This window comes from Neovison vison, chromosome 2, assembly GCF_020171115.1.
Source record: "Neovison vison isolate M4711 chromosome 2, ASM_NN_V1, whole genome shotgun sequence".
In the NCBI taxonomy this organism is placed as follows: domain Eukaryota; kingdom Metazoa; phylum Chordata; class Mammalia; order Carnivora; family Mustelidae; genus Neogale; species Neogale vison.
The window spans coordinates 72188524-72214590 of NC_058092.1; the positions used below are offsets into that span (position 1 = coordinate 72188524).

The 26067-nt window shown below is 39.2% G+C and overlaps 1 protein-coding gene across 2 annotated transcripts in view; it reads right to left on the minus strand.

Moving 5' to 3' along the window:
• Window positions 1-26067, minus strand: part of DDAH1 (dimethylarginine dimethylaminohydrolase 1) — a 133153-nt gene that overhangs the window by 13952 nt on the left and 93134 nt on the right. For both annotated transcript variants that reach the window (XM_044238608.1, XM_044238609.1), the window contains exons 2-4: window positions 24953-25052; window positions 18120-18193; window positions 16990-17109 (exon numbers count right to left, since the gene is read on the minus strand). In XM_044238608.1, the coding sequence (XP_044094543.1) occupies window positions 16990-17109; window positions 18120-18193; window positions 24953-25052 (294 nt within the window). The remainder of the gene's footprint in view (window positions 1-16989; window positions 17110-18119; window positions 18194-24952; window positions 25053-26067) is intronic.

Consider the following 26067-nt stretch of genomic DNA (forward strand, 5'->3'; position numbering starts at 1 on the left):
CGAAGGCAGTCGCTAAACCAACTGAGTTGGTGCCTCAAAATATCTGAAAATTTAACAATCAACCTCATAAGCTGGTAGGAGCTGACTCCAGGAATCCGCTGCCCTACACAGGAAATTTCATGGTTTTATAAGACTTGGTTCGTGGATGTTATTAGCTTAAGTTGGCTGTTCATAGAAAGTTACCTCTCTGGTAATGCCATGGGTTAAGTTTAACTTTAAAATCTGGCTCATATAACTTTTGTGTCCTCTTGGGCAAGCAATGATTGGGGATTAACTTTCAATGGATTTATGAAACTCATGAACTCTTGGAAGGAAGGGTGGCAAATTGAGTTTGTTAAATAGGAGCTTGAATTCATCAAAGCTCTCAAACAGGCAAAATAAGGTGAAGAGGGTTTTACTCCTTTTTTTTTTAAACATAGGCTCCAGGTCCAGCACGGAGCCTAATGTGGGGCTTGAACTCACGACCCTGAGATCAAGACCTGAGCTAGATTAAGAATCGGATGTTTAACTGAGCTACCCAGGGACCCCTTGGCTTCAAGTCAAATCATTGTTTTCCTTTCAAGTCATATTACCCTTTTATTTCTGGTTATTTTGCTATCCTTCATGCATCTTTGTAAGCCGCTTTTACAAAATGAGGTGAGGTAGGAGAATGTAATTTCAGACAATTCTTCTTAAAACATGTTTTTAATTATAAACAAAAAAAACTAATTATGAACAAAATTACAACACATAAGCTTCTTGTAAACGATTCAACTATGAAAAGTTGAAGTTCTATTGGACTTAAAACAACTGTATACTTTCGTCAGAACTCACTGAAATGTATATTCGAAGTGTGAAGTGTGAATGTGTAATGAAATAAAGTATTATTATATGGAAATTTTATTTCAATAAAGCTGATTTAAAAAAATTGAAGTCTTCTTTCTCCCTTCTCTGCCCCATCTTACTCTTCTGTCTTGCCCCTTTCCCTAGAGTAACCACTATTAAAAGTTTGAAGTGAGTTCTTCAGATCTTTTTTTAAAACACACACTCCAAACAAAATCCATTTACCTCCACTGCATTTGTCAGAAAAAGAGGCTGAACATCACAGTTCAGAGGCCCTAGCTCCACTTCCCTCAAAGGCTGGTAATGCAAATCTCTAGAGGCAATTACACGTGGCCTTGTTACTCAATTTCTGCGATCATCTCACATTTATTTCCATCTTGTCCATGTATAGTAAGTAGTTCCAATATCTGAAAATAATGTTATACAAAACATCTACCAAACACTGGACTGTATATAGCTATTTAATTCCCGGCTCCTGAAATCTCTCTTGTTGGAATGGGCTTCTTGACATTCAGGAGTCACCGCTATCTCTCATCAGGAAGAAGCACCTTAATTGTGATATGCTCAGAAATGACAATTCCTGCAAAACAGGGCTGACAAATCCCATTCATATTTTAGGATTGTGTTTCTTCACCTCAGCACTCTTGATATTTTGGGCTAGATCATTCTTTGTTACAGAGCCTGTCCTGTGCATTGTAGGATGTTTAGCTGCGTCTCTGGGTTCTACGGACTACATGCCAGAAGCATCCACTCTCCCACTCACCATGTTGTAACAAAAATATCTCCAGACATTACCAAATGTCCCCTGGGGGGCAAAGTTGCCTCCGGTTGAAAAACCACTGTTTTTAGGAGAAACTCATCAAATTCATATTTTAGGAGAAGAGCAGATATTTATGGGAAGGAGAAGGGAAAACAACCATAAAAAGAAAGAAATCAAATTTCTTTCTTAGTAAGTGTACTATTTACTCTTCTATTCTTCCTTGGAATTAATAAGACCCCTGGAAAGAAAGGGATAAGTGTTTAAGAAAACAGCTGTTGTCCCCATATATCTTTTCCCAGAAACTGAAATACCCTGTAAATGATCAAAACCAAACCACGGCTAATGAAGAAAACAGCCACCCCCACCTTGTCTGTTCTTGTGTGGGGAGTTACTTTGGGTTGGGAAGAAAGATTGGTTTCCTTCTGGATGTGGTCTTTGTTGTTGTCAGAGAGGGAATGTTGATAAAGTACTATGAGCTGCTGAGGAAGTGAGGTCATTTTATAGAATACTAAGAATCGTAAGTTTGAGAACTGAGCACAAATTTGGAAATTATCAAGTCCACTTCTCTTTTACAGAGATTCAGAGATGAAAAATTAATTGACTTAGTTAAAAGCTTATAAAGCCAGTGAATTGCAAGGTAAGGACTAGATCTTAGCTCTCCTGACTCAGTCCAGACTTTCCCTTAGGTCTTAGTTTGGTGGAGACAATTTAAGTGGGACAAGAAGGAACCATATCAACTCCTCCCTGACCCCCTCTCCCACCTCCACTTTAAGGGGTCTCTCTTCTCTTCAAGATCTAAGTAAGAATGTCTTGTACCTCTATTCCTTGATTTATATAATGGATATTACATTGGCTAGTGGTTCTAAACCATGGCTACAGACAAAAATCATCTGGAGAGCTTTTTAAAAAATACAGATTTCTGGGTCCCAACCATAGAGATTTTTTATTTACTTGGTCTGCAGTTAGACAAAATATCAGTATTTCCTTTTAAACATTCATTTAAACAGGTGACTTTAATACGTAGACAGGATCAAGAACCACTATTCTGTGCCCTCTCTATAATTTCTACCTATCTTGGGGGTTAAGGGTGGGAGGTGGAAAGACGGGAGTTTATATTCTCATATCGTCTCTGGCCCCAGCTTCCAGAGAATTATGTCCATTCAGAGATAGTTATTTTACAGGCACTATTCTTCTTTTCAACCATGTCATCATAGGCAGGGACTTCAGTCTTTTTTTGATTGCCTCAAAAAACCTATTCACACGGAGTCACAGATTTTTCCCAGGTTTGGGAGGTTAGAGTATTGCAGTAATATGAACACTTAAAATTGAATACTGAATGCTGGTGTTCTTCAAAGACTTGACAACTCTGTCTTGTGGCTGAAGCCTCTTCTCACTCCCTTTTCTCTTCTCTTGTCCTGTCTCCCCGTTCTTAGTGCTTCTAAGAAAGGACATTTTTGCTTTCTCTTTTGTTGTATTGTCTACTGACCCCAAACCTTCAAAGATACCACCTTTCACCCCAAAGGACCCACTGTGTTTTCCTAAAAAAAGATAATTCCCTCCCTAAGAGCAAGCCAGGGTTTAGCTCTTCCGAGGGCCTGGTGAACACTCTGGTTGCTTTCCCCACACCTTTTCTCTGCTTTCTTAGTAACTACCCCACTTTTCATTATATCTACAGTGCTCTTTGTAGCCCACATAATTGGGGGAAGTTAATTCTACCCAATTCTGGTCCATCAGTTCCTTTCTTGGTTCACAGAGCCTCAGTAATACTTTTATGGTGCCTTGAGGTCAACCAAACCATACCAAAACCAAAATAAAAAAATAAAATACAACCACACTTCTGTGTTCCCAAAAAAGGTTTTCCCCCAAACCCTAACACTTTAGTTTATTAAGAATTTAGATCCAAGTGATCTAACAATAGAATTGTGTGTGTTATCTGACAGGTATATCTGTGCTATCTTTGAAATATTAAAAGAGGCCATGGTGCCCCTGAGAGATTGCTGCGGTGCCTGGCACGTCTCCGTGCAGTCAGGAAATGGCAGCTCGGATGTAAGTCAGCCCTTGCTCACAGTCAGTGGTTCAAAGATGGGCAGATGACCAATTCAGGCTCATAAGTATAGACAAGATCTGAAAGAAGCTTCCTTACTTTTCTGAGAGGATGAATGTCGCCCTCCCTGAATACAGGTGTGCTAGCCTGTCATCAGAAGCTGCTGGCAGTCACACTGCTGTCCTGAAAGGGAGGCAGCTTTCTGATGAAATGAAATGTGTTAGGTGGGGAAGCGACCCAAAAGATTCTGGTTCTTGGATGGCGACATCCAGCAGATCAATCAACCCTACTGTAGAGTCTGCATTACTTTAGAACTGCATGGACCAATAAATCTCCCTTGTTTAGGCAGCTTGAATTGAATTTTCTCCCTTAGGCAAACAAAAGCCTTTATCTCCATTTGGCTGTAACAGACTAAATTTGGCTATAATAGAAACAACCTGCCCCTCTTTAAAAAAAAAAACAAAAAAACTTTCTCACATGGGAAGAGTTTTGAGGTCATAATGCTGCGTCGTCACTTGACAGTCATCACGAATCCAGGGCCTTCTAGCTTTTTGCTCTTCCAGACCTAGGGTTGAGCATGCTCCTGTCCTCCTGGTGTAAAAGAGCTGTGGTGCTCCAGCCATCACATCCTTTGTTTCAAGCCGGGAGATTCAGAAAAGGGAAAAAGGCACAACTCCTCCCTTTCAGTCCACGGCCTGGATTTCATACCCAGCACTTGTACTTCTCTTTCATCGGCAATACTTAGTCTCATTGTTATGTGTAGCCCAAAGGAAGCTGAGAAATGCAGACTTTCTTCCACTTTCTTTCAAGTGGCAATGTGCTCACTTAAAACTCAAAAAGGAAGGGTGGTCTAAGAAGTTGGGAAAGGCAACTAGCTAGCGTCATCAACGGACTCAGAAAGTAATGTATTTTTACTTCACCATTATATATATTTTGATCGCTTTGGCGACTGACATACTGTTTGAATCCAATCAAGTCAAGGTATGCAAGTCATCCCAGAAAGACAGATTATTTAAAAGCTTCCAGGGAGACAGTTACACCACGGGCCCCTTGAGCAGTGCTTTGCAGCAGTGCTTGGCGTGTGGTAGACACTCAGTACACATTTATTGAATGCTGAGTGACAATCATTTCTAGCACTGCATTTAGCATTTCAATAACTCTTAAAATCCTCCTAAAATCTCCCAATGCAATTTTGTGTAAGACACAATTAGAGCTCAACCTTTACTGAACAGCAAGGAGGAGCTGCCCATCAACACCTGTGCCATAGCCTTCTGTGTAATCAACTCTGGTCACTGAATCCCAGAATTTAACTGGCTCTGGTTGCTCTCCAGGGCCCCTTCTCAAATTCTCCCTATCAAGCTCAGGGATGGGACCAGACAAACTTCTTATCCAGACAGACACCTGTGTTTCCCTCCTCCTTCCTCTGTTCCTACTTGAAGAATTCATTCATTCATAAGATTTTATTTATTTATTTGGAAGAGTGTGCACACACAAATGGATGGAAGAGGGAGAAGGTGTGGAGGAGGGAGAAGGAGAAGCACACTCTCTGCTTCAACGTGCGGCTTGATCCTAAGACCCCGAGATCATGACCTGAGCTGAAGGCAGATGCTTAAATGAGGGAGCCACTAAGGTGCACTGCCTTACTTGATGAATTTAGTATCATGTTTATTTTCAAGCCACAGGACTTCAGAGCTCAGAAGAAATGAAGACTTTCCTTTTCAAGTCTGATGGCCTAAGTGCCCAATGAGAATTAGAGCAATAACTCACTTCAGATACACTGTTTTTAACATGCAAGTGTTACCAATAGAGATAGAAAACATGATATGTATCTTTTACTCTATAAGCATTTCCCCTGAAAAACACACAACATTTTAGAGAAGAGTGAGTTCTTCGTAAGCAGTTGTATTTCAATAATCTAGTGGAATTCTGCATTTTCGTTCACAGGAGAACTCTTTCTCTGAAGTGCCAGTTATTTTACTCAGTATGATATTATTCTGAATGATAGTTCGTGACATTTTCTGTTCAAGGACATAGCAATTTACTTTTAGAATGAATTTTCTCCCCCGCCTTCATATCCCAGTATAGGAACTGCTATCTGGTGAATTCCAGACAGACCCAGTATTGCTCACAAGGGAATCTATGGGTTACCTACATCCAAATCATGATGTGGGTTCCTTCCCAGCCTTGTTGAATCAGAATTTGTCCTGGTGAATCCGAGGAATGTGATGTGCATTTCAAATGTGCACTTTATGTGATTCTTGGTACACTAAAATTTGAAAGCCACTAACTTTGACTTCTCAAATTAAATTAACCTGATTTTTACACCTAAAAGGTATTATTACTGCTACCGATATTACAACTACTACTAGTTGTATATTGAGAAATGTTGAGCTCTTATCCCTTGCCAGAGTGTGGATGGAAAAATGAATGAGTGATGAGAAAATGTGCATGAAATGCAATAGACTCAACACCTTTCATTTGGCTTCCAATTGTTTTGTTTTGTTTTTTGGTTGAAACTCTATATGATGAGTCACTTCTGGATATGTGGTCACAGCTTTGAACTTAATCCCACTTCAGAAAGAGATTAAAAGGAATTAAAAGGAAGATTAAAAGGCTGTTGTAACATCTGCAAAGCTTCCTTTTTTTAAAAAAAATATATATATTTATATATTTAACTTAATTTAATTTAATAATGATAGTGTTTGAGCAACAGCGGACCCCAACCACAGCATCCAGTGACCATCAATGAAAAGTAGATTTAGAAATACTCTTACATATTGCTGGACTAATATAACATTTTGAAAGATAAAAATAAAGATAGTGATTATTATTATTATTTTTTTTTAGGTTCACTAAATTTATTTTAAAAATCATAAAACGTTTCTTACAAAAGAGCATTATATTCTGCACACTGCTCTGAATAGATGCCAGGGACAAATGGACTATTGTTACTTTTCCTCCCTGTCCCACCCCCCCCAAGATGTTACAGTGACCACAAAGCAAAGTGTGATAGTGATTATTTTTTTAAAAAGATTTCTTAGTAGGGAAGGAAGGAAAAAATGAAACAAGATGGGATGGGGAGGGAGACAAACCATAAGAGACTCTTAATCTCACAAAACAAATTGAGGGTTGCTGGGGGGTTGGAGGGTATGGATAGGATGGTTGGGTTATGGACATCGGGGAGGGTATGTGCTATGGTGAGTGCTGTGAAGTGTGTAAGCCTGATGATTCACAGGCCTGTATCCCTGGGACAAATAATACATTATATGTTAATTAAAATAATCAATTAAAAATGATTGATTGATTTATTTGAGAGAGAGAGAACTAATGAGTAAGTGGGGCAAGGAGCAGAGGAAGAGAATATCCAAGCAGACTTCTACTGAGCATGGAGCCTGACATGAGGCTCTATCTCACACGCCATGAGATCAGGACCTGAGCCAAATCCAAGAGTCAGATGCTTAACCAACCGAGCCGCCCAGGCGCCCCAGTAAGTGATTATTAATAGCAGGGTAATAATACTAGTGGAATGGTTTTGCAGGAAGGTGGTGGCAAACTGAATTTGTTTCTCTTGCATATCATTATTTCTAAGGATGGCCCAAATCCTGGTGTTCTTTGAGGTAGTATGGATGCCTTCCCTAGAGGCTGGAGTTAAAATTCAGGGTTAAAATGTCACTTCTAATTTAGTGTCTATGTTTTACCATATGCTTTATTAACCTTCAGCCAAGCAATAGGATACTCATCAACACCTAAGGCATTTAATACATGTAACTTCCACGGAGAAACAGTAACCCAAAACTCAACCATCCTCCCTCTAGCTCAACTGATACATTTCCTAATCCTTTCAACATCAAGGGTACTGGCATTGGCATTGGCGTGGCCGAGAGTGTCACGCAGGTCATGTTGTGATGCAAATTTCAGCCCAGGACACGCATCCTTTTTGGGGTGGAGGCAGTCTTTTGCCAACTCAATTCAGCCAAAAAACAATAGGACACCACTGGAGATGGAGAGCATGTAATGTTTAAGTGATTTTTTTGTTATGCCTTTAGGGTAAGTAGATAAAGATAAAAAATAAACAGAAAAGAGTAAAGGACAGAGACTCCAAATTTGGATGAGCCTCTGCCTGCTGCCAATGGAAAGTGAAATGGGAGCCAACCCCGTTAGTGTGTTACAAGCTTAGACATGGGATGTCTACCCAAGCCACTGTCAGTTGAGTATGTCTGAGTATAGCTCAGTTCCCAAAATGTGAATCTAGGTCAGTGAAATCCCGCAACATACTTTTGCCCAAAGATTTTCTATGGTTTGTTCCTGTGTAGATGGGGAGGACTGAGTTCATGGTGACAAGGAGAGTTGGAACTCTTTTCCAAAAATTGCACCCAAGTCACCCCATCTGGTAGTCATTTCTGAAGTCATTTTGCTCCTCACTGTCCCCCTAGGACCTAGTACAAGGCCTGGTATAGCACGGGAGTTCTATAAATATCTGTCAAAGTGCTGATCTGCTCCTTTTTTCTCCTGTGCCCCTCAAATCCCTCAGTCCCAGTGTTCTGTTACTTCTCTAAATGTAACTCAGCTTCTGCACAGCCTTTCTATTTTCACGGCTACTTCTCTAGTCCAGACTCTCCTCTTTATTTCTGGACAGTGTGATGGCACCTAACTAATTTTATTACTTCTAATCTCTACGCTTCTTAAATCATTACAGGCATATGGCCAGACAGAGTTTTTCTAAAATACCACCTTCAGCTTTTACACCTCTGCTAAAATATTCTGAGTGCCTCCCCACAGCCCGAAGAGAAGAAAACCCTTATTCCTTGGCCTCTGGATCAGCCCCAACTTATATCTGGAAGCTTAACTTTATTTCCCCCCCTGTACCCAGCCCTTGCTCCAGCCATAGTCTACTGGTTATACAAGAGATATCCCCCCAGCTATCCTGTTTGTCATCACCACTCCTCCTCTACGACAGGACAGGCTTGGGTTCATTCTGGTCCACTTGCACTTTGACTCCCACCTCCTGTGACCGCTTCCTCCTTAGAACTCCTACCCCTTCTAGGGGAACCCCACACCTACTAGTCATGGATCTTGTGTCACACTGTGACACTATTTATCTTTTAAAGTCCTGTCCTTTTTCTTCAATTAAGCCAGAGGGCCCTTGAGGGCAGAGACTCTCTTTTACTCATCTCAGTGTCCCCTGTGCTTGGAATAGAATCTTTCATAGAGTTGCTGTTCAATAAAGAGCACTGCTGGATGGGGGTCAGGGAGCTCAAGTTTCAAGCTCATCTATGACTCTTTCCAATTGCCTGCTGTTTTATTTTTTCCTATTGCCTCTTAAAAACTCTTTCTGCAAAAAGAATAGTAATGAAAGGTTCTGGAAGCATCACTTTTTTTTTTTTTTTTAGTGGAGAGAGAGAGAGAGAGAGAGAGCGCAAGCATGTAGGAGGGGGAGGGGCAGCGGGAGAGGGAGAGAGAATCTTAAGGTGGGTGCAAAGCCCTACTCAGGTCTCAATCTCACCACCCTGAGATCATGACCCAGGCTGAAATCAAGAGTCAGGTGCTTAACTGACTGAGCCAACCAGGTGCCCCTAAGTGTCACCTTTTTTTCTATTAGATTTTTATGTATAAATTAGAAAATTATGTTGTTTGTTAGATATCCAATCTGATAGTTACTCAATTGATGCCTCCTCAAAGAAAAATGGAATTAGGTTGGAGTCTTCTGTGGCTTTCTATACTCAAACACGCATGAAGATATTCAGCTATGCACATGTCTCCCATCACTCATGGCCATTGAAAGAATAATGTCACTGTGGTCAAGAGTCTATAGTCAACCCACTTTGGAACTATCCCTATGGCTGGTGTTCTAAAATTAAATGGTTGCTACTTTTTGCCAGGTGTTTGTACATCCACATGTTCAAGACACAGTCCTTCACCTTAACTGCCCATCCTGAAGCTTCTGATGGGAAGGAATGAAGCTCTCATTTCCTAGTGAGGCTGATTCAACTCTGTTTGCTCAGGATGAGACTGAGTACAGGAGACAGGGTCACACAGGGAAAGCTGGTGGCAGAGCCAGAAGGATACCCACGAACTGGGATTCTAAGTTACCAGCTTAGCACTTAATGCCATTTTGGCTCTTTAGATAACATCGCTTCTTTACTAGAATCAACATGATTATTTTTAAATGTAAGTTGTTGTTTAACATCAGTAATGGTATGAAGTTTAACCTTTTTGTCTCTTTGGCACAAATCTGCACACCCAGAGATCAGGTCCTATTAGATTTTTCCGTGTGTGTGTGTGTGTGTGTGTGTGTGTGTTAGGGGAGGGGGTATGGAAACATGAGTCAAAGGCAAATATCCTGTCCTCAGAAAATGATAGGAGCAATTTTTGGTCATTTGAAATATTTTAATAAGGAATTTCAGCATGCCAAATGGAGTAGATGATGGCATTTGAGTTTATTATCCAGTTAGGTATTATATTTAAAGTCACACAATGTTGAACTCTAGGCAGCTAAAAGGTAAGGAGTTTCTAGCTTTTGACAGCTTTAATCATGACACTTGCTCTACTTTTATTGAAACGTGGAATACATACAACCTGATATATAGTTGGCTTCTTCAGGTGTGCATGATTCAGGATTCTAAGTAGATGCTTTTGGAATTTGCAGAAATCCTCGAAGGCCATGGCTCTCAACTGGTCTGTGCTTCAGAATCACCTGTAGAGCTTTTCAGAAATGGAGATGCGATCCAGACCCAGAACATTAGGATTTTCTGAGGCAGGTCCAGGTCACTGTGTTTTCAGAAAGCTCCTCAGGTGGTTTTTAAGCCACACCTCTCATTAAAAACCACTAATTTAAGGTCACTTAGGCCTGTTCTCTTGAAAGTAAGAGTCTTGGATTCAAAGGCCATCCAACAGATGCTTGAATTCCCCCTCTAACATCCCACAAAGCCTGCTGAATATTTATCAATGTCCCATCGTATAATGGACAGAGTGAGCAGCACTTTAAATGTAATTTCTTCCTCTTTTTTCTCTGAAATTTTCTTGAAAGCTCAAGAGAATAAAAACACTATTATTATTCCCTTCTCCTACTTGGCCAATTTTGCCTTCTTCCTGCTTTGGAACTGGTGCTGAAATTCAGCATGGCTGTTTTGATCTCATAGCTTCAGATTATTTATGGCCCTATTATGCCAAGTATTTTATTTTGGCCACCCCAGTCTTGTTGGCATACAGCTCTGGGAATATCGTCAGATAAGACAACTGCTGCCAGGAAAAGCAGCATCAACAGTTGTTACAAACTCAGAGGCTATTTGGTTTTCTGTTAATTTCTTAATTCAGGCATGGTAGTTTTTTTCTTTTTTTTAATCATTGTTTTGTGGATCTGGTGAATACAACTGGAACAGACAACCAAATAATAAGACTAAATTAAACCCACAATGGGATTGTCAGCATGCATTTCACAGTAAAGACCCAAAGTGGGAAATTCTGTGGCTACACACTGTAATTCCCTGCGACAACAACAACTTGAAATGCAGAGTCTTTATTTTTCCATTTCAATCACCCTGTTGATACTAGTTACCTCTCATTCTGTCTTTTAGTTTTTGCTATTTGTTGTTCCAGTTGTCATCAAAGGAAATTCCAGGCAATAAAAAAACATACAAAATCCAAACACATTAAGGGTTTTTCCATCTTCTTTCTTTATATGACCATCTATAAAATAACATGGACATTTTTGGACATGAAGTCAATGCTGAAGCTGAGTCAAAAAAATGAGAGGAAATACTGTATGAGTGACCTCTATTATATAGTTAGTCATTCAAAAGAGAAAAACATGCTTTGTGCTATGCAATTTAAATTAGCTACAAAGCAGCCCATGTGCTCATTCGAGGAATCTTACAAATGCAGCTAGTTATTTCAGGAAGTAGATAAGAAACCAAAAGACATTTCCATCAAGATACATTATGAGCGTCAATTTAAAATTACAAGTCTACTGAAATGCCACTTACTAGATTTCAGCTACATTTACATGACAAAGACACAAAAAAGGAGCGGTGATCTCATAATTCTTTTCTTACCACATACTTTCAGTACTTCTATCAAAAGCATTTTAAAATAATAATTCATCGTGATACAAAAGAATGGACTTATTAAGCTAAAAAAAAAAAAAAAAAAAAAGGGCCAACAAACAAAACTGCAGATACCAAAAGGGAAAAGAACTGGTTTCCACAAGGGGTTAGGAAGGCAACGGTGAGCTCCTTGCTGCCTGGCCAGCAGATGGCAGAACCCCCCAGTTTGGGGAGAAAGTTCCCCCCAGCTGGGGAAAGTTTTAGCTAAATGTCACTCCCCACCTACTTTCATCTTCTCTGCCTTCCTCCCTTTGTTCACCTTTCTTCCCTTCTTTTTTTTCCCCCTAACTGACCAGAGGACTGTATGCTACCAAGGAGACTGAGTTAAAAATCAATACAGTGAGTCCCTCCAGAGGGCAGGAATTACAGTCTATCCTCTTATGACAGAGAGCATGTAATTAATCCAGGTTCCTGGAAAGGAAGTAGATTTTGGAATGGATTTAGGAAAAACTGGATGGGATGTGGTGCAAATTTACTCTTTGCCATGCCTTTGCCTCCCCAGTTTCACTGAGGTATAACTGACAATTAAAACCTGTATATATTTAAGGTATAAGGGCTAGGGGGAGGGAAAATGGGGAGCTGTTGCTCAAGGAGTATGACCTTTGTCTTTTTTTTTCTTAATTAATACAATAAAAAGAGGTTAGTCTGCAATAAAGACAGGAATCATGTAGAAGGTAATGCAGAGGCTTAAGTGTTAGATCCCACTATTGGAAAATTATTTATGTAAGTTAATCTCAGCCCACTTCCAATAATACATTATATACATATTTTTGTACACTTTAAAAATTAAACATACAGGGCGCCTGGGTGGCTCAGGGGGTTAAAGCCTCTGCCTTGGGCTCAGGTCGTGATCCGAGGACCCTGGGATCGAGTCCCGCATCGGGCTCTCTGCTCAGCAGGGAGCCTACTTCCTCCTCTCTCTCTGCCTGACTCTCTGCCTACTTGTGATCTCTGTCAAATAAATAAAATCTTTAAAAAAAAATTAAACATACAAAGTAGCCCCCTCAGCTATTCGACTCCCTCACTCCTTAAAATACCACTATTCTGACCACTATCCTGTTGATAGCATAGTTTTGTCTCTTGTTTAAATGAAGGACTAACAGAATTTGTTTATTTTTTTACTTTTAAATTTTGTTTTAAAAGATTTTATTTATTTATTTGAGAGAGAGAAAGCCAGAGACAGCAAGAGCAGAGGGGGCGGGGCAGAGGGAAAGGGAGAAGCAGACTTCCTGTAGAGCAGGGAACCCTATGCCATGTGGGACTGAGATGGGGCTTGATCCCAAGACTCTGAGATCACGACCTGAACTGAAGGCAGATGCTTAACTGACTGAGCCACCCAGGCACCCCAGAAATATGTATTTCTTGGTGATTGACTTCTTTTGCTCAAATTATGTTTGTGACCAGCAGTTACAGATGTGCAGCAACTGGAGTTCTCATCATCTCTGAGAAGGCAAACATTCCTTCTGCAAGAGTACTAATAGGTCTATTGCCTGTGCAAGAATTAATTCATCTTACACTAGCTAGAAGGGCAGGATGAAGGTATACCCAGAGGTACATGCAGAATAATACAAAGTGTTGGGGGGCCGGGGGGACTATAGAATAGACAGGTTGCTCTGAAGATGGATTTTGCTGAGATAATAGTATATCTAGGATAAGACTTGATGTTAAATGTCTTGGTATTTGCTCCACTCAACCTCCAGTACCTTGGCTGTATCAGCAGTAAAATGCAGTAATAATATGTCCTCCTTTCTTCCTTCCCTTCATTAAATATACTCTTTATTAAATGTGTATTAAAAGTGCCCTGTGTTAAACGTGTTCTGGGTTTTTCAGCAGAGAGTCACTAAAGTCTTCCTAGGTTGATGATTTCATTTAAATATACAATGCACACACTATTAAATCTACTACAACTTAGACAGGTAGGAGACTATCTCTGTAAGATTCTACTTCATTAACCAAGAATCGACTGCAACACATTACAAAGTGTTTCAAATGCAATAAGACTATCTAGAAACCCTTGGGCTCTCTGCTTTGCATCAATATATAAGAAATAGTTTTCTGGCTCTGAAAGAAGCAAGTATTCAGCAACCAGTAACAGAAGTGGGAAGTACTCAAGCTCTCAGTATACAGTGCAGGAAGATACAGTTCACCTCTGTTTAAGTGCTATGCCCTTCAAAGAGATGCCCAAGTGGCCACGAGCTTCTCTATAGAGACATCAAGATCAGTAAGGGAAAAACAGACATCTGGGACTAAACTCAGACCTTTCATCATAAGTCAGATCCTGGACACCACAGCAGAAATGTGAAGAGGTAGTGGGTAGTTGGAGAGAGGGGAGGAGAGAAAAGAAGTGCAGCTGAAACAAATTTATGGCAAAATAACTGGAAAACAAATAATGAGTATGGAGTGGGGTGGACAATTGGGGAGAGGAAAATTAAGGCCTGGGAAATCTGATTCCAGAGGACTGTATGTAAAATGTTTTATTAAATCAGATCTCAGTATTTTTACCTATAAAATGGAAAAAAATAAAACTGATATATTTCACTATGTGCAAATGGTATGTCTCTATCCATTTGTCTTTCTGCCTACTTATATTAGTATTATTATCTCCAAATTAGTAGTAGGATTAACACACTATCAATTTTATTGACTTTTCTAATACAAGAGACAAAACTGTTCTCAAATACATAAACAATTCAGCTCACTAAATGGGAATTTCAGCAAACCACCTAGTTCCGGCCTGAGAACATGCCTGCGTGGAGATCTCGATATTCTTCCATTCAATTTATTCCTTGGCTTTCACGACAAGGAGAGACTTTGTGATGCTAGAAACACGGCAGGTGGATATTTGCCAACTCTACGGGCCCATAGTTTAGGAAGCACATTTGCTGATGGAAAACAGGATCTCCGAAAAGTGAATACCATTCCACTAAGTGAGGATTATTTATAGCTTCTGACACAGAAGGTTTCAAGTATAGAGTGAACATCACTATTAACACCAACTCAAATAAACTCTACAAGAACGAGGACTATAAAGTCCACACCAGATGCCCTTAAAAGAAGTGATCTTAGAGGACTTGACTTGATGATGAGATGGGAAAGAGGAGTGCAGAAATGGTAGTGAATCCAAGGCATACTATGGGACTTGGGGTTTGACTTTCTTTTTCTAAGTTATCAGTGGTCCTCTTTTCTGATTGTAGCATCTTCTCCCTCCCTCTCCCCCGCCCCCAACTTTTTTTTTTTTCCCCGAAAGGAATGGTGGTCTAACATCTCTAAAGCAATATAGACCTTTCTGTTCAGAAGCCCAGACTCCTGCTTCATGGAGATACACTCATCTTCTTCCTCACTTTTAAGTTGCTACCTCTTCAGACTTCACCTGCTCCATCCAACCGTATCTCTAGGAGCCCATAGGAAAACTCTTTATCAGTTGGACTAGTTTGCTCAGATCTCCTGTATGTATCCGGCTCAGTCTTTGTCTATACTGCGTCCCCACCTGGAACACTGTCTCACTGAATCCTGCCTTGGCAAACCCTTCTAGCCCCATTTTTGTCCATGAGGTTCTCTTTGAATATCCGGCCCCCAGGGAGCTCCATCCTCTCTTGTGAATAGCAGTTAGGTCTACTTCACACAGTGTTTTGCTAGTTAACCATATTGGATTATCTCTTAGTTCATTATGTGTTAGTTTCTCCAGACTATTTAAGTTAGGGTCCTATCTGAATTAGGAATCAAGCTCTTTGAATTAGGGAGCTAGTCTACCCAGAATTGCAGATGGAGCTACTTTTTATAATCTGTCTACCCAGAGGATGTTCCGTCTGCTAATTAAACAAGAGCACAGGATAGGCCAGCTTCAGACCTCTCCTTCCCTTATACTCAATCTCAGACATGTGCCGACCAACCCAGCTGCCACAGATAGACACCACAGTTAGTCCCTGAGGAGAAAAATAATCTTCCTAGGTCCTTCGAGTGATACCATCTATCAAATATTTTTTACCATCTATCAAATATTTTTTCAAAACATCACCTTTCCTATATGTGGAAAGTTGAGTCAGCCTTCCAGATGAACAAACAAGAGACATTCTCTAAAGGAAACACAGAAAAAAACACTTAATTCAAATTCTGAAGCAGGCTGTTTAGCAATAATTATTAAAAGTCCTAGGAATGCAATCAAAGATACAGTATGAGTAAAGGAAGATAGGAAGGCCAGGAGAGCAGGCTGAGGAAGCTACAGGAAGTCCAGGGTCAGGGGGCGGGGAACTCAGCAATTGGAAAGCCAGGATTTTTTCTGAGATAAAATGCACCAAGGCTAGTACTGAGATAGACAAGTAAAGACCTAAAAGGGCAAAAAAATTAACTGTGCACCTTGGGACACACAGATTTCCTCTCTTTGCCTGAAAGAAGCTTCTGTCTTTGGTCCTATCGTAAGTCGTGAGGAAGAGATGGTAATCCCAGCCCACCATGTAGTGTTAGACTTGTGGCTTGGGGTGAGTCATTTGATCTAGTTCTCATCTGCAAAATGGAAATAATCCACCTCTCTCATTTACTTATTTGTCCATTAATCTGATATTTAGTAAGTGTCCACCATGGGCCAAACATGAAAGGGAACAATGGTGAGCAAAACAGACATGGTCTTTGGCATGATGGAGGGTCTGGGTCATCTTGTGGGGCTATTACAGAGAAGGAAAATCATGTCGCAGTGGAAGGTTTCGATGACTTCCACTCTTGACCTAGCTCTGTGATTTGGGCAAATCGTAATTTTTCCTAGTCTCACCTGTGAAATGAGACAAATTCTTGTCCTAAAATTTTAGTATTCCAGATGCAAGCAGTTAAATTTTTTATGTATTTCTGAAACATGTTTTTCTAAAAGATTATTATGAAATATTTCAGACACACAAAAGTATAAGAATAATATAATATTCCGTTGTGTACTATCTTACTTAAGGAAAGTGCTACTGGTGGCATGTCTTCCTTTTCCCCAGAGAAAGGAACTGTGATGTTCTTGGTTTTTCTTATTCTAAGTCATGGCCTTTCAAGGATCCCTGGTGTATGAACAGTTCAGCGGTGAAGAGTTCTTACATCTGTTTTTACAGTCGGTATTCCTGATTCCCAATGAATGAGAGGTCACGACAGTGTTGATCTGAGAAAGCTTGAGTACCAGCCTGTTCTCAGCCCGCCACTGCTGCTTGCTCCCCACCCAGTAGACAGAATGAGAAAAACCATGCGGCAGGCATTGCTGGCTGCATTTTGAAGGAGCAAAGTTTTGTATCTACCTTTAGGGCCTTTTGCGCAGATTCACTGGATCCAATTGCGATCAGGTTAGGCCCAGCCATGCTGCAGAAACTCTTCAAATGCAAAGCATCAACCACTGGGACTGTGGAGACGGCATAGTCCTATGTGCGTAATAGAAACAAGCAGTTTGGTATTGCAGAATAGTTCTAAAACTGATTTAACCCTGCCCAAAACATGGCTGTTTCTAGGGTGGCTACCAGGGGCCCTGAATATCGGAAGGAAAATTGGGATCTGTAGGTTTTGGTGTTGCCAGTTAAATAAAAACTACTTAGACTACTCCCCCCACCCCCCCACCCCCTGAAAGAGAGTGAGCACATGCATGAGGGTAGGGAGGGGCAGAGGTGGAAGGGGAGAGAATCTTAAGTGGGCTCCATGCTGGGCACCAAGCTGAGCTCCATCTCAGGACTCTGAGATCAGTCATGACCTGAGCCAAAATCAAGAGTTGGACACTTAGCTGACTTAGCCACCCAGGCACCCCAATAGAGACTACTTTTAAGAAGAAAGTGCAGAGCCTCCTTCCAGATATCTGATTATGTCACCAGCTAGACTTGCTGGTTGATCCATGGACTGGGTTACTCTGGAAAGTTATGTCGGAATATCCTGTGCAAACTAGAGCCTCATGTCCTCAAGGAGAGAAGAGCTTCCTACACAGTCCAGTGAGCCAAGCCAATCTATTAATAATTAATGGAGTAAAGGGACCTTGAAAAGATGTGTAAAAAGACCAGTTTCCAGCACATAATAGGTACTAAGTACAAGTGATCCTTGATTCCATTGTGAAAAATCGATGTTTCATGTTTGAGTCAGCAGGGTCTCCAGATTTTGGGGGGAAATCATTTATTGTGCAGGAAATCTGTCAGGTAGCTGCTTGATTTTACAGTGGAAAAAAAAGAGAAGATGTCCAAAACCTTGTCTTTTATGGCTATGGTAGCTCAATGCAACCTATTTATTGAGAAATCTGAATTTGACAGCTCTTAAAACTTCTAGCAAATGTACTAATATTAAAAATTATTTTGCAGAGCTGGTAACAGCTCTCATGACATGCTTATTCAATGTGTTTATGAATGCTTATTAATTATTGTATGCCAGGCATCAATGGTCTAACTTTACCTACCTTAAAAGTATCGGCCAAGATTTCAGCACCTCGTTGATTTGTCCTTTTGGAAAGGCCCACAAAAAATTCTCTGCCTATAATAAATGTCATGGAACACAGTGAGTACATGGCACCAGTGATGGCATACTCTTTCTTTATCTGTAAATAATGAACTTAAAGCATCACACAGTTCTTTCCTACCACAGAAGGCAGCTCTGCTTATACTCCGCTCTCTTTATACAGATCTGATTTCAAACTACCATCCTTAGAAAGAAACTTTTTCAAAGTCACAGAGGCGGAAAGTAGAATAGTGGCTGCCATGGTCTCAGGGGAGGAGGAACTGGGAAGTCAGTGTGGTAGGTATGAAGTTTCAGTGTGTGAAGATGAAAATGTGCTGGACATGGATGGTGGTGATGGTTGCACACTGAACTATATACTTAAAAATAATTAAATGATAGGTTTTATGTTTTATAATTTTAGCACAATAAAAGAATGAATGTTCCACTTAGGAAATAACAAAATTAAACATCTTCATGTGTAATAAAAAATTAAGTAACTGCAATGACAAAATTAAGTAAATTGCGATGACAAGTTAGTAATGCTTCCCCTTTTTTCCCTAAAAGAATAGTATCACACACTCATGATGAAGTCAGATTCCTTTTCTTATAATGATGATGTAAAGGTTGAAGAAACTATGCATAAAGGGAGTTTAGGGATGACTGGTCTTTAGGCCTGACCTCTAAGAGATGTCCTTAAAACTCTTATTTGTTGTTTCAAGTCAAAATGTCAGCAATACCTATTTGCAAAGGAGGATGGAACTTTCTAGTCATTTGGCTTTTCTGAAATTTCATAAATTTTCTTCTCAGAAGGCAAAACATCAAGTAAAAATGGTCCCCTGGTGAGAGGCAAGCAAACAATTATAGTAGATAATATTAAACAATATATAACTGTGAGGATTCTTAACTTTTTAATTTTTTGAAAAAGAATTCTACATGAAATGTGAAAACATATTCAAAGATAAATCAGTATATTTTGATCCAGAACATTAGGGTAAAGTATAAAAAGTGAAACCATGTAGAAAGAATTGCTTGATAGACTTTACAAATGTTATAACGTTAATCCTCATGATGTCCTTAAAAAAGAAGTAAATGACCCAGGTCAAATGACGTTATGATAACTTCCAATGTCTTATGCTTTTGGCAGACAGAGGACTCTTTGGTGGCACATTGACAGGCTTTTGCTTTTGTTTTGTTTGTTAATGGTGTGTCTGTGTTGTCCCTTGAGAAAACGCAATTACCTACAAATCTAAGGGAAAGATATTTTATCTGAGAAAAGTATTACTTTATTTAAAAATCAGCTGGGGGTCCCTGGTGGCTCAGTGGAATAAAACCTCTACCTTCAGCTCAGTTCATGATCCCAGGGTCCTAGGATCAAGCCCCACATTGGGTTTTGTACTTAGCAGGGAGCCCAATTCCTTCTCTCTCTCTCTCTCTCTCCCTCTCTGAATACTTGAGATCTCTGTCAAATAAATAAATAAAATCTTTTTAAAAAATCAGCTGAAATTTAAAAAATTTCCTTAATTATTCTAGATTAAAATAGATTTATATATAATTTTTAGGAAAAAATTTAGTGGATTAAGCAAATTTAAACAAATTTATAAGGGGGCATGTACACTATTTCTATTTTAAAAGACTAAGGTAGCATAGCACAAAGAAAAGCAAACTGCCTATCTCTTTAAAAAGTCAGTTGGACTTCTGTTTCTGGCAGTATGGTGGACTATATCCCCTAAATGGCCTTTCTTTTTTTTTTAAGATTGCATTTATTTGACAGAGAGAGAGAGCACAAGAAGAGAAGAGGGAAAGGGAGAAGCAGGCTCTCCACTGAGCAGGGAGCCCACGTGGGGCTTAATCCCAGGACCTTGGGATCATGACTCAAGCCAAAGGCAAATGCTTAACCGACTGAGACACCCAGGCACCCCCAAATTCCTAAATAGTCTTTCTGATGGAAATAACAGAACTTCTGGAACTGAAATATCAAAAAACATTTTTGTTGTTGTTGGGTCTGTTATGACAACTTTCTCTGTTATCAATTCCCCCTTTCCCATGTCATTTGACCTGATGATCCTACTTTCTGGATATGATTGGTTGTTTCCCTGTGTATCATATAACATGAAATTGTTCCTTTGTCCTTTGTATGTTCAGTAAGCTGATAGTTTCATGTAGATGTTTAACTAGATTCTTGTTAAAAAATTTTTCTTTACTAGGACTACTTCAGAGGTGGGGCTGTACTGTTGTATCACATCATGAAGCACATGACTGACAGCCACATTGTCGGTGATACCAGAATAATCTGTGTGTTCAAGGGATATCATTCTGATCCATCCATTGTAAAGCTCCCCATCAAGCTTTCATATAAAGGTTTTAACAGCCTTGGGTGATCATTACACAGATCCATTATTTTATTAGGGATCTACATTTACTGGCTAGAATTCTTAAAAAAAAAAAAAAAACCAAACACTTTCTCAATCAAGTATTTGGTCTACTTGAAATAGAATTAGTAAAGGAAAGATAGCTAAATGCCTGAATCTTTCCTTCACTTATTAACTATCAGAGTAGTAAGATGGCATCTCCAACAACTTACAATAATGACTGATGTTTTTTAAATAACACCATTACCCATAAATGAGTCAGAGAATAAATCATAATGGAAACTGGAAGACATTTAAAACTAATGATAACAAATATATATCAAAACACAAAGGATTCAATTAAAGCAGTACTTGAAGGGAAAGTTATACAGCTTTAGCTGCTTGCCTTAAGATGAGAAAAGGTTCAACATTAAAGAAACAAACTTCTAAATTCAAATTTAAGAAAAAAGGAACAGAATAAAAACAAAGAAATTTGAGGGAAAGAATTAAGGACAGAAACCGGAAGAGGAAAGGAAATATATGAGACAGAGAGAATTCAACAAAGCCCAAAATGGGTTCTTTGAAAAGACAATGAAAATGAAAGCTCTCTGGGGTGCCTAAGTGGCTCAGTGCGTTAAGCTGCTGCCTTCGGCTCAGGTCATGATCTTGGGGTCTTGGGACTGAATCCCACATGGGGCTCTCAGCTCAGCAAGGAGCCTGCTTCCCTCTCCCTCTCTCTCTGCCTACTTGTGATCTCTGTCTGTCAAATGAATAAATTTTTAAAAATCTTTAAAAAAATTGAAAGCTCTCTGACCCAAAAGGAAAAAAGAGAAGGCATAAATAAACATTAAGAATGAAAAGAGGACATAGCTATAATGCTGTGAAGTTTAAACAGATATTAAGAAGATATGAAGAAGTTTATACCCAACATTTGAAAACTTAGGTAAAATATGAGAAAACGGAATTCACAAAAACTGACTCAGAAAACCCTCAATAGACATGAAACCATTAAAGGAATGGAGTCCGTTTAAAATCTCCTCACAAGGAAAGTACCTGGCCAACAGGGTCTGTTTATAGGTAAGTTCTCCCAAAGTTCAAGGAATGCACAATTTAAATAGTACTGATTCTAGAGAACAGAAACATAGGAAATATTCCCTAATACATGTTATGAGGTTAAGATATTTCTTTTTTCAAAGCCAGAGAAGGAAAGCAAGCCAGAAAAATGACAGGCCACAAAAACAAAACTCTCAAGAAAAAAAAAATTAACAAACTAAATCCAGCACTGTAGTAGAAAGAGAGTATATCAAAGCGGAGTTTGACTTCATCCCAGGGATGAAAGACTGATCCAGTATCAACAAGATCAATTAGTGCAATTAACCACATCAATAGATTCAAGGAGAAGATCATATACATTTCACTGGAGCAAAAAGAGTTTATCACCTGAAACTCCATTTCTAGCTGTTTACTTTAAAGAAATTCTTATACACATTCCCAGGACACACACATAAGAACGTCCATAGCATCACTGAAGATAATTGAAAAAAACTGGAAAACACTCAAATATCCATCAGCAATAGAATGAATAAATGTATTGTGGTAGTTCTTAACCATGGAATACTGCACAGCAGTGAAGACAAAGAGCTATAGCTAGAAGCATCGAGTTAGAGCAAAAGCAGAAAAATCACAGGCTAGTTCCTATAGTATGATCTTAATCATATAAAATTGTAAGACAAGCAAAACTAAACAACATATAATTTAGACTGAGGCAAAAGTCGAAGGTACTGATTAATACAAAATGCAGGACAGGCTGAGAGGAGGGGGCTCCTATGGTCGTGGCAATATTCTATTTCTTAAGGCCAGGTGGCAGACAGCAGGTGCTCATTTTATCATTGGTCTTTAAAGTGTGCATAGACATTTACAACTCTTTTTTTTATTTGCTCCATATTTCACAAAAATAAAAAAAATGAAAATAGAGTTAAGCTGATGTCCATTTCAGAGGAAGAGGATTGCAATAATTTCTGACAGTAGCTGCTGGCCTGACTCATAAGATTCCCAGTGGAACTGGAGTTGGATAGCTGCTTTCCTTCTGTCCACTTCTCGATCGACTGTTAATGAAGCTCTGAGTTACAAAGGGAAGAGGACCCAGAACACATGGAAAGTGCTACAGATTTTGTTCCTTACCCAACTCTTCTGAATCAAAAAATTGAGTGGTGAGGGTTGCACAATATGGTAAATGTGGTTAGTGCCACTTGAACTGTATACTTAAAAATGGTTAAGATGACAAGCTTCATGTTTTATGTATTTTACCACAATTAAGAAAGGAAAAGAAAAAATTGAGAAGTAGGAAACAGAAGGCAGGACCAGGCATCAGGCATGAATGAAGTGCCAAGCAGATATCCCAACATGATCTCAGTTTTGAATAAAAGAACTTTCAAGATATTAACTTAAGGATTGAATATTACCAAAATAAGCTTACAGATAGTGTCAAAGGCAAGCCTCACTACTTAGGTACCTAATGAGAAGTTGAGGCAAAAACACCAGGACTGAAATGTTATGGAAAGATCTCTGACCAAAGGAAGAGGTTCCTGTAGAATAGGCTGAGCCAAAACACGAGAAGATTTTAGGGAATCTGTTCAGCTCAGCTGTTAAGATAGCTAAATGGCTGTGAACACAGCTTGTTTTAAAACATACTTCAAATATTATCAGTACCTGCTTACAAGAAGTTATTTATTATTTATTATATGGCTATGTTCTGGTAAAAAAAAAAGAGTTATTGTAAGGAAGCATGATTTACACATCTAGCTTTTCACAAAAGCCTATTTTCTAAGAGAAACAGGCTGTTGTTCTGTGCTGCCAAAAAGAATGAAAAGTGCCATCAGTGGGAGACACAAAGAATATTCCAAGGGAAACTTACTAGGCAGATTCGGAAGAATGCCTGAGTCTGCTTGGACATGGCCAGAGTTGAGAATGCAGCATAGGCCTCCCTGATCCCTTGTTCTGTGTTCTTATGGCTCAATGGGTGTACACTTCATGCCCCAGAGGCAGGGCCACTGCCTGTGACAACAGTAGCCCAGGTTGCGCACTGCACAACTCCAGGGGGGTACTATTCATAAGACTGTGATAAGAATGCTGCCACCTGGAGCTCAGCGACACAGTGGTCCCACCCATAGGTATGTGACACTGAGCAAGGGACTACGTAAATATCACAGAATAAATACCTCTCCTCCTCCTAGAACATTAAGTATATCAAAATGTAAGTAACACAAAACATTACGTTTAGATTAAAATGAAGGTGGTTATATTTTCTCTATATATAAGGGATTCAATATAAAATTCACATCAGCCAAATATTACACTTCTAAGAAGATTCATATTTTCAATGGGGCCACCTGGGCTACATTCCCAAATCCCTGGGAACCAGCACCTGCTGGCAGGGTTACATCTATGAAACAGGTATTGATTCTCTGACATTCAGGGTAAAATAAACTCTCACTATAAATTAAAAATTATTATTGATTCTTGCTTATCAGTATAACTAGGATGAATATGGAGATCCAAATTTTAGGATGCGACTTTTGTAAAACAGTAATACGACCATAAATAGCTGGAAAGGTTAAATGCTACAATTACTGTTTCTTTCTCTCTCTTTTTTTTTTAAAGATTTTATTTATTTATTTGACAGACAGAGATCACAAGTAGGCAAAGAGGCAGGCAGAGACAGAGGAGGAAGCAGGCTCCCCACCGAGCAGAGAGCCCAACGTGGGGCTCGATCCCAGGACCCTGGGATCATGACCTGAGAAGGCAGAGGCTTTAACCCACTGAGCCACCCAGGCGCCCCTAATTACTGTTTCTTTAACAGCAATAATATACCCACTATATAAATTGATTCTAGTTAGATACAAAATACTATTAGCTGTTTGTATTTGGTTGGGTTCTGCTATTATTCATCTGGCATTGAAGCCAAATCAATTTGCACTGAAAATTATTTAAATTCATCTTGCTGTCTGGGCAAGAAAGTTATTTGTAAATGACACATCTTGAATTAAGAAACTTTTAAATACAAACCAGATATAATAACACACGATGCAAAACTATGCAACCCACATGCTCAAAGTATAAAATATAGTAGATGCAACCTACAAAATGATAGGTATACACTGGTAACAATTTTGTAAAAAATACGATAGATGGCATGCATAAAAAGTACTAAAAGGACATGCACCCAAATGTTGAAATGATTATCTTTCAATGAAAGGTCATTTTCACTTCATTCTCTTTTGTGCTTTCCAGTATTTTCCAAATTCCTTCAGTATTTTTCAAATTCCCTGCAGTTAGCAATTTTCCCTTGGTAATTAAAACAAAACAAAACAAAACCCCCTACAGTTAAATAATACAAGCCAGGTATCAGAAACAGTTTTGGATAAGAGAAAAGTGAGGATGAAGATACCTGTGAATAAGACGTCTCCACCATCTAAGGTTGCATTTTCGTCTTTCATCTCTACTAGATTAAGCTGAAGTTTTTCTAATGCTTCTTTCATCATGTCAACCTGTTGAAAATAAAATGATTCAGATTGATATCCTACCATTTTCTAACAACAAAACTAATCATCTAAAACTTCTGAACATTGAATCATGTTCTTATGTACATAAGTGCGCGCGCGCACACACACACACACACACACACACCCTATGAATATATGAGTATACGTAGTTTGGACTTGCAATGACCATTTGCAATATGTATTAGAAATTGCCCATTTTGTCTCTGTCGAGTCCATGCTAAAGTCAGTATTTTTCTGTTGGAGGCTAAGTAGGGCACTGTTGGAGGCTGACTAGTTAGGACACTGTTGCAAGGCTGGTTAGTTACAGCATATGAGTCAAGGACGGTGGAAGGCAGAACACATCCTCCTATTCTTGCCAGAAACTACAAGATTTAATTTTAAACCTTAAGTCAGTCAGTCAGTCAGTCTTTCAGTGTCTTATGTACACTGAGGAATATATGGAAGAAATATCAAAGATAATAATTAGCAACTTGAAATCTCAGCTCACAGGCCAGTCATTGTTGTGTTCAAATATTTTTTAAAATGTCAGAACATTTAAGGATTCTCTGTAAGTCTGAACTGCTAATTAAATTTAATCTAGGGATGCTTAACAAATACAATAATTGCAATCAAACCAAAGAATACTTGAAAAATGAATTTCAGGGACTTTGTAGGATTGCAGGGTATAGTCTAAAGCACAGAGATATTCTGGGCTGAATTAGGGAATACTTCCAGTGAGGTTTATTTTTAATGCAAGAAAAAATTTTAAGGCATAACAAATGCCCTTTGGAATTCACAGTTTAATTCAAGTCCTTCCAGCAGCTCAACAATTAAAATATTTCTGTAGGTTTGAATAACCTTTGACATGGCGAAGACATGCATTGAGAAAACATGAATAGGGGTGGAAGGGAAAACAAGAGATCACATGATACTGAGAAAAGGAGGTAGTTCTGCCAAAATACAGCATGCCCAGGACACATACTGAATTGTCAATGAAGAGTTAGGAGACACAACTACAGAA